General features: G+C 42.5%; 1 protein-coding gene across 3 annotated transcripts; it reads right to left on the minus strand.

Moving 5' to 3' along the window:
- Positions 1-1,292: 1,292 nt before the first annotated feature.
- On the minus strand, positions 1,293-12,069 carry LOC311008780 (uncharacterized protein). Of its 3 annotated transcripts, none has more exons than XM_084002667.1 (10): positions 11,700-12,069; positions 11,313-11,484; positions 9,218-9,353; positions 8,971-9,070; positions 6,087-6,289; positions 5,400-5,527; positions 4,131-4,263; positions 3,680-3,776; positions 3,522-3,597; positions 1,293-2,825 (listed from the first exon to the last, which is right to left on the minus strand). In XM_084002667.1, exons 2-10 carry the CDS (start codon positions 11,373-11,375, stop codon positions 2,730-2,732), a joined length of 1,032 nt encoding a protein of 343 aa, XP_083858793.1. In that variant the 5' UTR covers positions 11,376-11,484; positions 11,700-12,069; the 3' UTR covers positions 1,293-2,729. The 3 variants fall into 3 exon arrangements, with proteins under 3 accessions (XP_083858793.1, XP_083858794.1, XP_083858792.1); XM_084002668.1 differs by having other exon boundaries at positions 9,218-9,596; XM_084002666.1 differs by having other exon boundaries at positions 11,313-11,461; positions 11,700-12,068.
- Between the last annotated feature and the right edge of the window lie 487 nt (positions 12,070-12,556).

The raw sequence follows: 12,556 nt of genomic DNA on the forward strand, positions 1-12,556 counted from the left end.
CACAAAATATATGAACACAGGGGCAAAAACAGAGCTCCTCCTTGGCCAGCACCAACTATCTCACGGTGCCATCATATTCCCATTCCTCGTATGAGAAGCAGTGACGTTGTTAGGCCTATTTTAGGGCTGGAGCTACTCTAAATTGTTCCCCAGGCCCCCCTCCAAATATATAGATTTTTTTTTCAGAATAATCTCATACTGATGAAACGGTATACATAGAGTTTTAGGATTATAGCATCAAAGTCAGTAGAAAGAATATACTTTTGAAAGAAGCATTTCTGTAAAGCCTATTTGTTTTTTTACAGACACTATCCTCATTTTGCTGGAATAAGTTCATATTGATGTTGTCAGATTTCACTGTGACCTTTAAACCCAGTCTTGGTTTATTCTACTGTATACTTTATGACAGAATCACACTCTGATTGAACCTACAGGACAGTAACTGGTGTAATTAAAGTCCATTCATAGACCTGCAGCTTCTCTAATGGAGAGGAATTAGATACGCTATCACTTTAAGATTTAATGTGTCTAAGCGTTAACATGACAGTAACTCTTGTTCAACAGAAGAGATGGAAGAAGACAATGTGTGTTGCTTTGAACTTGTTACTAGCTGGACTTCTTCACTGGTTGTTGTGTCGTTGTAAAGTGAGATGCTTCTCCCGTCTTTAAACCCTAGTGACGGTCATGACGGACAGGACATCATTACATACCTTCGTACCCCTAAATGCAGCGTCCCTGCAGAGAGAGCATAGCCTGCTGCTGGCTGCTCACAACTACCTTTAAAAGGCATCACCTGGTGCCAATCACTGAATGCAGGGTATCATTTAACCAGGAGGGGGGGGGGGGATTCTACCCGTCAATCAACTGGGGTGGTTTAACCAGGAGGAGAAAGTGGAAACTCTACCTGTTGCATCAGCATCTTTTTTCTATCCTTTCTTTTTTTCAGAAATGCAGTTGCTCAACTGCTTTTGAAGATGTCACGGAAAAATTGCAGCATGAAGGAATTTCAACACAATTTTGAAACTTCCCTTATCTGGCTGTAGATTTACTGAAGAAATTCACTCTGACTTTAAAAGATAGAACTGAAACTTCTGTGTAGTCATGCTATAATCATGGGCCCCTTTGCAAGTTGAGGGACTACTACATTAATAGAGGTAGTCCATTCTGATATTCCTATCAGCATGCACTACTCTATTTATAACAATAGTCCATTCTGATGGATATTCCCTACCTGACAGAATGAGCTACTCTACTTGTAACCATAACTAGAAAATCCCCACAGAAAGAGGTGGACTGTAGGAGCAGATATGAAAATATTCATTAACTCATCAAATGAAGCAGAAAATAACACATTATAAAGCATTTAAAAGTGGCAGCCAGCATTAGCCAGTCTGTGAGCACCATTAAAACATTCAACCTTTGCTACTGTTTAAAACTGTACAACATACATGGATATTGCCTACAGGAGTGGCTCACTCATTACACACTGCTCATCAGGAGACATGTTGGTGAAGGTTACAGTAACTGGAAGCTTCAGCTTTTGATGCTTCTGGTCCATAAAGAGATTTCTAGAATCCTAAACATTCTAAGACGAGAATCAAATATTATGCATTCAATATAAGTTTGCACATGTAATACCATTTAAATGAGTTTCAGCTCTACAAACATGTGAGAGCTGCTCCAGGAGCAGAAATAAAGGACTCCATTGGAGAAGTTAAGGGAACTTGACTAGTTCTGACTTCTCTCCAGAGCAGAGAGTCTTCAACACACCTCGTCTGCAGTGTTTACTTCCGTAGAGCTCAGCCTCCCTCTGGCTGGCTCTGATTGGACTTTGTAACCAGGAAGTGGTGAGATAAGCTTGTTTGAGATGCGCTCGGTTTGGTTTACGATCCACAGTTCAGTGTAGAGAAGAAGATCCTGTTCATATAACAACTTCCCTACATGTCCCAGTATGAAAATCATTCATTCATGGTCTAACTTCCAGCCAATTGTTGACTTCCTTGTCAATCCCAACAGAGACAAGTGTTACGCCTGGAAAAATAGTTCCTTACCAGAACTGAATTTGGAACATTTTGAGCTAAAAGCAGGGTTTGTAACGACGAGGTGCATCTTGAAAAACATTTTCAGGCACATTCTCTAACAGTTGGAGGAAAGGTAAACTAACTTTTGGTAAACATGGTGGAGGTTTGTAAGGTGACTGGCGGGTGTTGTCGATGGACAATGACGTGTAGTAACACTGGTACGGTCCTTCAGAGCAGAACTTGGGCTAAATCACAGACCAGCTCAGGCCCAGCACGACCAGCGAGTTTAAATAGCTCAGCAGGATTCAACCTACAGCTACTCCCGTAAGGAGCAGGCATGTTTACACAGCAACTAAGGCCTCAGTAACAGCAGGGCGGTGAATCCTGGGCACTACGTGGTTTTCAGAGGACACTTGCAGGTTCAGCCTCCAAGCCTTCAGCCCTCTCAGGGTCAACTTTATAGTCTGTGGTCTTCATAGGAGTCGGCGACTTGTTCAGCACAAGTCCATGATAAACATAATCACGGCGATTATAGAATCCTAGATTAGAATACTGATGGTAATGGTTGCATATTTTGGGCTGATAAGGATCTTCAGTGATCATGTATTTAAGTGCATTACTCTGAATTAATCTCCTCAGCTTACAAGTCCCCGTTGGCTTTTTGCTGAGCCAGCACAACTTTGTAGATTCAGGTTTGGAGCTGATGTGTCAGAAGTCCAGCTTGTTGATGAAGGGATCTTCCACCAGAGTGATTTTACAGGTTTCTTCTTCGGCTGTCAGGATGTACAGGCTGAGGAGATTGTTCTGAGACAAAGGCAAAGAAAACAGAGGCTGAATTTGATGGTGTTGCTACCATTACATATATCATATACTCTTGTTATTTGGTCCTCTGACTGCCTTTATTGCTTTCTTGTTAAGGTGACACACCTACAGGTGGAAACACTGTTTTACTTCCATAACACGTCCTCTTTCAGACTAGTGCAATGAAAACATCCAGAATACACCATTAGGTGTAAAACATACTACATACTGGAGATTTCTCCTAAATGCACCAATACTATTACATAATGCCTTATTTGCACATTTACACATACATTTTCAGAAAACTTGTTATAAAATACTTGTATTTTATTTTGTACATATACTTGTATTAGTTGCATTGTTTTACATGTTCAGAACATTTGTAATAAATAAATACAAGATTATGTTAATGAAAGTTATAAACTGGGGAAGTTTCATGGTAATGTCTTTTATTGATGTTACTCATGAGGGGTGTAGCACTATTTCTTGGCGGGTGCAGGGACTTCCTGGAACCTTGTTGAGATCGTGAGGTTGACCATAGGATGTTACTGTGTCCGGCACAAAACCACAATGTGTCTAGAAAATGTTATGGTTTGACGGCTGAGCTAACCGGCTGCTGATCGTAGCTTCATGTTTCCCAAAAATGTCAAACTATAACTTTAATTATTTGTAACCCCCTTAATATTTAAAAAAAATCACCTTATTGTTGTTTTCAGAAATATCACTGATGAGGTCCACAGGTTCTGGTACTTTGGGGAAAATCTTTTCCTTATTGCTGTACAGAGAGAGTTAAATATCAGAGGCATGCAAAAATCTTCAATCAATAGGAGCAAAAGCAAAAATTGGACTTTACATACTTCCTGCAACACACAAAGAACAGGGCTGTCAGGCCACCTAGCACCAATGCGATGGTAACGGCAACATACAGCAACCCATGAGGATCTGCATCTGCATCTGCATGCAAAGAAACCAGCAACAAAATGAGCTTCAGTCAGCTTCACGATTCAAATCCAGCAGAGAATGTAAAAACCTTTACAAACACACTAATAAACCAACAAATATCAATGTAAAAGAAAGTCAACCAATTGTTTAAGCTCAGGTTTCACTTACTGTTAGATTGATATCTAAAATGTGCATTTATTTACAATAGCTGAGTTAATGTACGTAGTTAAATCCTGTGACATCAGAACAATAGAAAGTGTTTGTCTGCTGGTGTAATTCTTAACACAACCACTAGATAGAAGCAAAGAGTGAGTCATTTTCAAATCCTACACATTGGTTTTAAACGGCTGGAGACGATGAACATACCAAAGCACAGCTTTTGGCTCCATGGTGTCTCTGATCCTTCACTGTACTCAACCTTGGCTTTAATCATCATACAGTACGCACAGTGAGGGACCGCTTCAAACTCTATTGATGTTTTATCTTTAGCGTCAAGGGTCTGGAGAAAATAAAGGCACAATTGCAACACAACTAATTAATTAGTTGGCTAATTATTCCAGCATTGTTCATGAATTCTGTGGAATATCTGAGTGACGTATAGTTAAAATAATAAGAGTCTTTGAAGCAGCTGCATACCTTGTTGTGAATGTTACCACTGCAGTTAAATGTTGAAGATGAAACTTAAGTTAAGGCTTTGATATATTACTTTAAGAAACATCTACATTCATTTTTGTATTTTGACTTTTTCCCAGGAAATGTCAAGCAATGTCACTTCAAAAACTTGATTTACCTTTTTTTTTTTTATACCTGTTTTGCAAGTATTGGCAATTTGGAAAAGTATATGAATAATTCAAATTTTGACCTGATGAAAAGTCAGGGGATCAACATATTGATTAAGTTCATCCTGAGGGGATCATGAATGTATATCAAATTGCATTACAAGTCTCGCAATGGTTGTCAAGACATTTCAATAAAAAATCGAATTGTCAACTTCATGGAGGAGTTGGACGAAAAGTCAGAAGACTCGGTAGGGTTCATCCTCTGGGGACCATGGTTATGTGTTTACTACAAGCCAAACAAGGAATCCTGCTGGTGGTGGGAAAGTCAAATTCAGGGGCTCATCAAAGTCAGGAAGTTTCATCTCTAGGGAACCATCATATTTTAGTCTGGGACATCGGTGTCAACAGTGCCAGCATGCTGCTGGAGGCCCAGACCGTACCGCTGGAGGCAGGGGAGGCACGGGAGGACCAGGACCAGGACTGCGTGGGGACCCCGCTGCAGTAAAACGAGAGGTTTTCTAAAGGGAATCTGGTGCTCTGAAACACCACCGCTTTTGGTCACAGGGACTCCCAATACCAAGACAAGCTTAAGATCCTTGTAGTAGATTTAAGTAAACTTGTGGAAATTTAGTAAGAGGGGATTCAAACTATACAAATTGATATAGATGGTTTCGAAATAAAGCATTTCAGTGCGAGAACTACAATAGGTTATTCAGTTGCTTCAAAGATGCAAATAATCACAGCTATTATTTGCGTGCATTGGATTGTTATCGAAGATAAACAGATGAAACAAGACAGCTTTCATTTCAAGACATTGGAGACAAACATGTAATTCTTGTACTGTTGTGTCTCTTACCTTTGTTTCCATACACTCGGTGTAATTCAATATATACACCCAACGAACTGCGATGTCAGGAGGAGTCCAGCTAATGAAGTATTTCTGCCCAGTTTTAGCGACATTCCAGCTAAGGGGAGGAGGCCGCACTGCATGGAGACAGACGTTGGAGAGCTTTAGTAACCACAATCCAGTCATATACATCACCACATATTGCAACACAACGAAGGGAAAGTCCCGCTCAGACACCAGCTGTGTGTTATCCAAAGTCGTAGGCTTTGATCCCAAACTTTTCTTCCAAAAATGTTAAAATATCCAAAAATACACATTAGCATAAATACAACCTATAAAAAGCAAATATAAATATTCCTATTTGTTAAATGTTGAAATGCCAATATAGAATTCAAATATGTTCTATAAATATATGAATGTGTCACCAATTATTATTATAATGGCTTAGCATTATACATCATTACAAAGTAGCTTTATAGATGCCACTATAGGCTGCACTACACTATTCGGTTTAATAAGGAACACAATGACACACACAGACACTGCGGTGATTGCGACAACACTTCGGAGAACGGACAGAGAGCAACTTCTCTCCGAAGTCGGACTGAATGAGGAAGTGTGACGTATTTCATCATAACGTTTCAGCAATACTAAATACGAGCTGAATACTGGTGAGTCCACGTGCTGCATACCAACCGATGTTCAGGTCGTTGTCAAAGGTGTTCCTGGCCAGCGTGTCGTTCACCGTCCCTTTGAACGACATGTAGAGCTTGTCCTTAATGCCCCCCTGCAGGTCACAGCCGGTCCTGATGCTTCCATTGTAATGGTACTGTGAGCACTGTTTTATGTCGGGTACAGTCGGATCGTCAATAGATCTAGAGAAATCGTTTTTCTCTAGCCTTGGAAAGATAGAAGGAAACACGTGAGCACAATATTCCTGAAAGTCCTGTCAGTGAATGAAACAATTCAAATGTACATATTATGTTACTTAAATACAGTTTAACAACGTTAAAGGAATTTTTGGGGAGGATTTGTTTGTCTGTTCAATGTGAAGCTACAAGCAGCAGGTAAGCTTAGCTTAGCATAAAGACTGAAAACAAGGGGAAACAGCTAGCCTGGCTCTGTATAGCGATAACAAAATCTACCTACCAGCACCTCTAAAGCTCACTTATCAAATATAAAAAAAACTGGTTTCCAAAAGTATAGAATGGCTTTACATGACAGGTGGTGTAACTTTATACGCTATCCTGCATGCACCTTTGAATGCAAAACAAATATCTTCAATTATTTTAATATTAGAATTACCCAGAAAGTATGGGCTACTTTTCTTTTTAATGCTTGGAAAATCAGGCACACGTGCTGAATACTACATGCATACAACGAAAGATCAGTGGATTTGATGCATGTGAATTGATGCCTTGCAAACCTGTTTGGGATTAAGGCAAAACATGAGGTTACGTAACACATTTTTAGGTTTATCTGACGAGAACGCGCAACACTCGCCCCCGGTTGAAAGTCCTTCAGGAGGCCGGGGGCCGGGGGGCAGCATTGTGGCGATACAAGCAGAAGATTCCCATCGTGGTGGACAATTATGTGTTCTGGATTCTGTTTATTTAAGCTAAAAGGGAAGAAGCCTGAGAACCAGTTCCCTACCACATAACACAGAACTAGTTACCATGAAAAACAAATCCCACATGTACCTTCATAATGAAATTGGAATATTGAAAAATGTTTGTTCAATAACAAAGAAGAGCCTCTTCCAAAATAAGGAAATGAGTGGTGGTCAACCAACCATGCCTAAACTCAAACACCTCCCGCCACTAGGACGCAGGATATGGGGTTCAACTTCTTGTTTTAAAGGAGTCATAACCTGGTTTTATACGTATCCAGCCCCCCTTGGATCGCTTTGGACCAATTCGTAAAACTTATTAGAAAAAAAAAAAAAAATTTTAATCAAACATTGAGCTTGTTCTGACCCTTTTTCGTACCGCGATTTTATCACGCGAGATTACGCGCGAGGTTTTGACTGGTCCGGATGTGCATTGTATAATATGTAATGAGGCGCGCGTTGATTCGCCGCAGGAAGGACAGAGCCGGGGGGGCTTGCCTGCATGCAGACTCCAAAACATAAACAGCCCCCTGTCATGGCGCACACACTAAATGACGAACCTTACGGAATTCAGGCATTTATGTACGAACCAGAGTCGGAACCCGAACCGGAGAGTGAAGAGCCAGAGACGGTTGAAGAGACACGTTTACAGCAGGACGTCAGGTAGCGGACGGGGGGGGGGTTGGGTGGTGAAAGAGGGGTGGGCTTATGCAAGTAGCCTCCACGGTGACGTCACCGTAGGCGCAGAATCAAAATCTCGTGCTTTAGGAATGCACACCCTTGTGTGCTATTCCTGTTCGGAAAAAGAGCAGAAGCGAAAAAACGGCGCCACTTTCAAACTCCAGCCTTTCAGGCAAGTTTCAACTGAGGTCAAACACAGATATGCATGTTTTAACAAGAGAAATTGCGATTTCCTGGTGATGACTCCTTTAACTTTATAATACAGGCCAACTATTCTGGGTGAGAAGCTGACAGCACTGCCCCCCCCCGTTTCCTGGAATGTTGCAGTTACAGTCAGGCAGGATGGTCAGTAACACAGCAGGGAACTGCCCTCCTTCCCTTCCTTTTCATCGTCTACACCACAGACTTCAACTAGCAGACAGAGTCACTGCCACCTCCTGATGACTCTGCATTAGTGGGATGTATCATCAAGGGTGAGGGGGCCGAGTATTGTGGTGGGACAACCTGTAACTCAGTGTGACCAAGACAAAGGAGCTGGTTGTTGACCTGAGGAGAAAGAAGGCACCGATGACCCCTGTAACCATTCGGGGGTCAACTTGGCCACGATGGAGGACTGGGCCAAGAACTCTGAGGCACTCTGCAGGAAGGGCCAAAGCCGCCACTGTTTCCTGAGGAGACTGAGGTCGTTCAACACCTGCAGGACAATGCTGAAGATGCTCTCCTGTATGCTGTCACATGCTGGGGCATCCTCCCATCCCCCCAGCTCCTCCCATCCGCTCTATGACAGGCTGGACAGTCTGAGGAGTAGTGACAGCTCTTATCCTCCCAAGATGCACTACAGAACGCCACAGGAGGTCATTCACCCGATTAGCCTGGATGTGTGTTTTACTTTTACTTCATATCTGTCTTACATTCCAGTTGCACAATATGCCGTTCTGCTGCCAGAAACCCATGTTTTGAGAATCTGAGAAAACCCTGGTTTGACTTACCCACTTAGCGGGTTTGTTAGGGTTCATTAACCCGGATATCTAAACGATAGTGTCAGTTTGGTTAACTAACTCGCTTCGTAGTACGGGGCTCAGGACCGACAAAAAGCTGAGCCACGAAACAAGAGGAAACTCATCTTATTCCTCCTAATTGGGAAGTGACGAAACCAGAAAAATGCTATCAGAAAATGATGCAATACAGCTTACTCACGCAAATTGTGACATTTTGATGTACACCACTGCTCCTCAATGTCATGTCATTTAGTGCTATATGTAAAAATAATAATAATGTGAATACACATACCAATAAAAGAACCTGACATCTAGGGCATGACTGGCTGGGCGCCAATCACACCTACTCCTGTCGGCAGCATAGACGTAGCAGCTCAAATCCCTCACCAGCTCTGGGAGGAAATGAAACAAAGAGAAACAAAGATGTCCATTTAGTCCACGTGATTCAAAACGCACATTTCTTTTTCTACTCGGTAGCATTAATTTGTGGGAATGAAACCAGGTGTTGATTCCAGTTAATGTTGAGCAGAATAAGCTACCTGGGTAAGGACTTTCCAGCTCAGGGGGGGAAACTTCATCACTAAAACTGGTTTCGTTACAGAAAGTTTTAACAGTCATTCGCAGAAATCCTCTGCCTATCACAAGGGCACCCTTCCAAGGTGAGCTTTCGAGGTCCTGAAGAATAGAGAAACAGAGAAAAACACCAAGTGAACATCATGCTGTTTGGAAGAAGACTTGAAACTAGAGATTGAGATGATAAACTCATGTTTGCTATGTTTGATGAGGTTATCTAGTGAGAAGTAAAGGTCATTTTCTCATAAACGTCCAACAACCAGAGGAGTCGCCCCCTGATGGCCAGCAGAGAGAATGCAAGTTTAAGGAACCTCAGCTTGGCTTTACTTTTCCGGAGGTTGCCGCCTGCAGCACACAGAGAAATGGGGCGGGACTTAGGAAGGGTGAATTACCACATATCACCATAACAACTTTTAACAAATGTATGTTCGACTTGTACTTGTACATAGTACTATTTCTACCATTATAACCATTGTAAATTTTATTATAATAAGTTTATCATTACAGCTGTCTACCCTGCAATGACCTGAAAATTGTTGTTGTGAAGAGGGTCTATACTAGCGGTCGACCGATTTATCGATCGGACAATTTATCGGGCCGTTTTATTTTGAGATGATCAGCATCGGCCAATGAATGCGCTCACGAGGCTGATAAACAAAAATCATCAAAACATCTGCAGCCTTGCAGAGACGTCGCACAACGCTCCGCTCGCCGCCGGCCCCGCGAGCTGCGGTCCCGCCAGCCGTCTTGTAGTATTGTAGTAAATGGAGAGTCCGCTCCGCACGACGCTAGTTGAATATTGATCATCTTTTTGGTAGCCACACTTCTCATGAAATGCTACATAAACACTGGATAAACACTCCCGCTGAAGTGAGTCTGATGTGAGGTCCTGTTAAAATAATTACCCGTTGGTATAGAACTGGAGGAAGGAGATCGGAGTCAGCTCAAGGTCCAAACAGGGATTTAATCTTGATCAAGAGGAGAATTCACAGAGCAACATGCTGGTCTGTTACTAAGTGTAGACTCCAAGTGCTGTGAGACGAACATGATATTTATCCATCTTCTTGTGGGTGTGTTTTCACTCAGTTCACAGGGATGGAAGTTGTAAACTCCGATGTTTATCTAAACCTTGCATGGGTCGCAAACCCCACCTGGGTCATAAACCACACCCATGTCGCAAAACACACATGGGTTGCAAAACACACACAAATGGCCACAGGCTACAGGACACATTTACCAAACCTTCTCATGTGTAAGTCTTCAGTTCAGATATCTCTCATCAAGAAGTACAAAATTTCCATATCAGGTCCTACCCCAGCGGAGCGCACGGCTCAGCTCGCGGGGCGCACCAATCGGCTTGCGGAGCAGGGTCGGCTGTCACGGGGCCGGCTCTCACAGGAGCCGGCAGCGCGCACGAGCGGAGCGGACGCCATTTTTGTTAGAAAAGGACCGGTCCAGTTCCGCTCACACCGAGCCTGAAGTGAGGTCCCGCCACTGATCTGTAATAGCGTCGGTGGGTCCCGCCCCCTTTAGCAATTTTTTGTCCCATTTGTTATTATTGATTATTAATTATTATTTCAAGGTTCTTTATTTATCACGTCCACAGATGAGATGCAACGTAAAACATGATAACAAAAACATGAAATCGGCATTATAGATCGGCCATTGGCTGCCCTGCTCTCTAAATATCGGTCGACCACTAGTCTATACTAAAACTACAATTTGCCAAAGTCAGAAATGTCAGAGAGGCTTTAATAATAATGAAACTTTTTTTTTTTTTTAGTTGTATATATTATAACATAAAAAACAGTGTCATGCTTTTAACATGGTGGTGGTCTGTGCAAAATTAGAGATGATGCTAGTTTCTGGGTAACAGTGTAGAAATGTGTGCACAGTGCACTGAGATTATTCCACAGCGGCTTCGTTTCTAGCTAATACTTTGGTGCACATATCCACTAAATAAGATGTAAATGGTGTTCATGGAGTTGCATTCCTCAAACCTTTAATGAAATGCATGTAAAGTTCTTGCATTTGACTAAATAGAGATAAATGCATACTCACAGATGTTGTGTAACTGGTCTCCCCTATTTCCCCGGTGGACACTACATATTTGCAGTTTTCCATTGAATGTGGCGGTGGTGTCCAGGACAACTCTGGTTCAAAATCATTAATCCACCGGAGGGACACATTTTGTGGTGGTAAGACTTCACCTCGGGGGAAAAAACACAGAAATCTGAAAACATTTGATTTCAGTGTGCCTCTCAAACCCAGCCTATTCAGTGTAATTCGGTAAAATGTCTCTTCTCTTCAGGGAGCTATTTATTTATCCACATGGGCATGTTTAGGAATGCAGCCGGACAAACTGCTGCTCAAAGAGAAGAGTTCCCACATGGTCCTGTTTATTTATTTATATATATATAAACATATATAGGTCGTGGACATTCTTACCTCGGTGGGATTCCACAGTTAGGAAGAGGCAGCTTAAAACGAACAAGTCCAAACGTTGAGACAGGCAGATACTCATCTTGTCGCTGTCGTTCCTTCGTCCTCTTCAACAACCCGCTAACGTCCGCGGTCCGCTCGGCTGTCACTGCGTTTAAAGAGGAAAACCGACGGTCAATGCTCTCCCCAGCTTTCGTTTCCAGCCTCTACAACGGAAGGCTCCGACATTTGCTGGAATGGGCGTGGAGCGTTTCCTTTTTTGGTGCAGGCTTGGCCCTCGCGCGCGTGATTGCGCGCACGCACAGAAGCAAACTGGATGGGCCGTTTTCTAAATATGTGTTTAAAAACAGCGCGGGATTAGACATTATCTCTGACGAGGTCTCCTCGGGCACATTGGCAGAGAGATTCCCGGATGTTGATCCAGCTTGTAAAATGATCTCATTTGACCTTTTTGGAAGTGACCGACTTTTTTCCGTCTAACCCAGGTTCCATGGAACGGCCCATACTTCAAACACATTCCAGAAACCGGTTGTTCACATTCTGTCAGCAGGTCCGCTCCATGCAGACACTTTACAATTGATTGGTGCGACTGTTTGATGTGATTTAAAATAAAAGATTCTTCTGTGAATTTCGGGTTCGTTGTGGTGGTATGTCTTCTTGATGCTCAGCCAGGTACACAGGACAATCAAACGGAGAAACGGAGACGTACTTTTCAGTGTTTACTTTCTTAACTAGCCGGCTTCATCACCATGACAGCGACCAAACAATCACAACTACTAGGCTACTGAACCAATCACAGGCCAGGGGACAGGGTCTATGACACACACGTAGGAACATGAATAGGCCGATACAAAATATCTAAC

This window comes from Eutrigla gurnardus (assembly GCF_963514095.1).
Source record: "Eutrigla gurnardus genome assembly, chromosome: 23".
In the NCBI taxonomy this organism is placed as follows: Eukaryota; Metazoa; Chordata; class Actinopteri; order Perciformes; family Triglidae; genus Eutrigla; species Eutrigla gurnardus.

What these genes read in the sequence shown, in the direction of transcription:
- LOC311008780 (XM_084002666.1), bottom strand. Translation starts at nt 11,775, where the DNA reads ATGAGTATCTGCCTGTCTCAACGTTTGGACTTGTTCGTTTTAAGCTGC. An exon ending in GATGTCAGGTTCTTTTATTG is followed by an intron (nt 6,290 to 8,970) that starts GTATGTGTATTC and finishes TATCTTTCCAAG; the next exon opens with GCTAGAGAAAAACGATTTCT. An exon ending in CCGAGTGTATGGAAACAAAG is followed by an intron (nt 4,264 to 5,399) that starts GTAAGAGACACA and finishes TATTTTCTCCAG; the next exon opens with ACCCTTGACGCTAAAGATAA.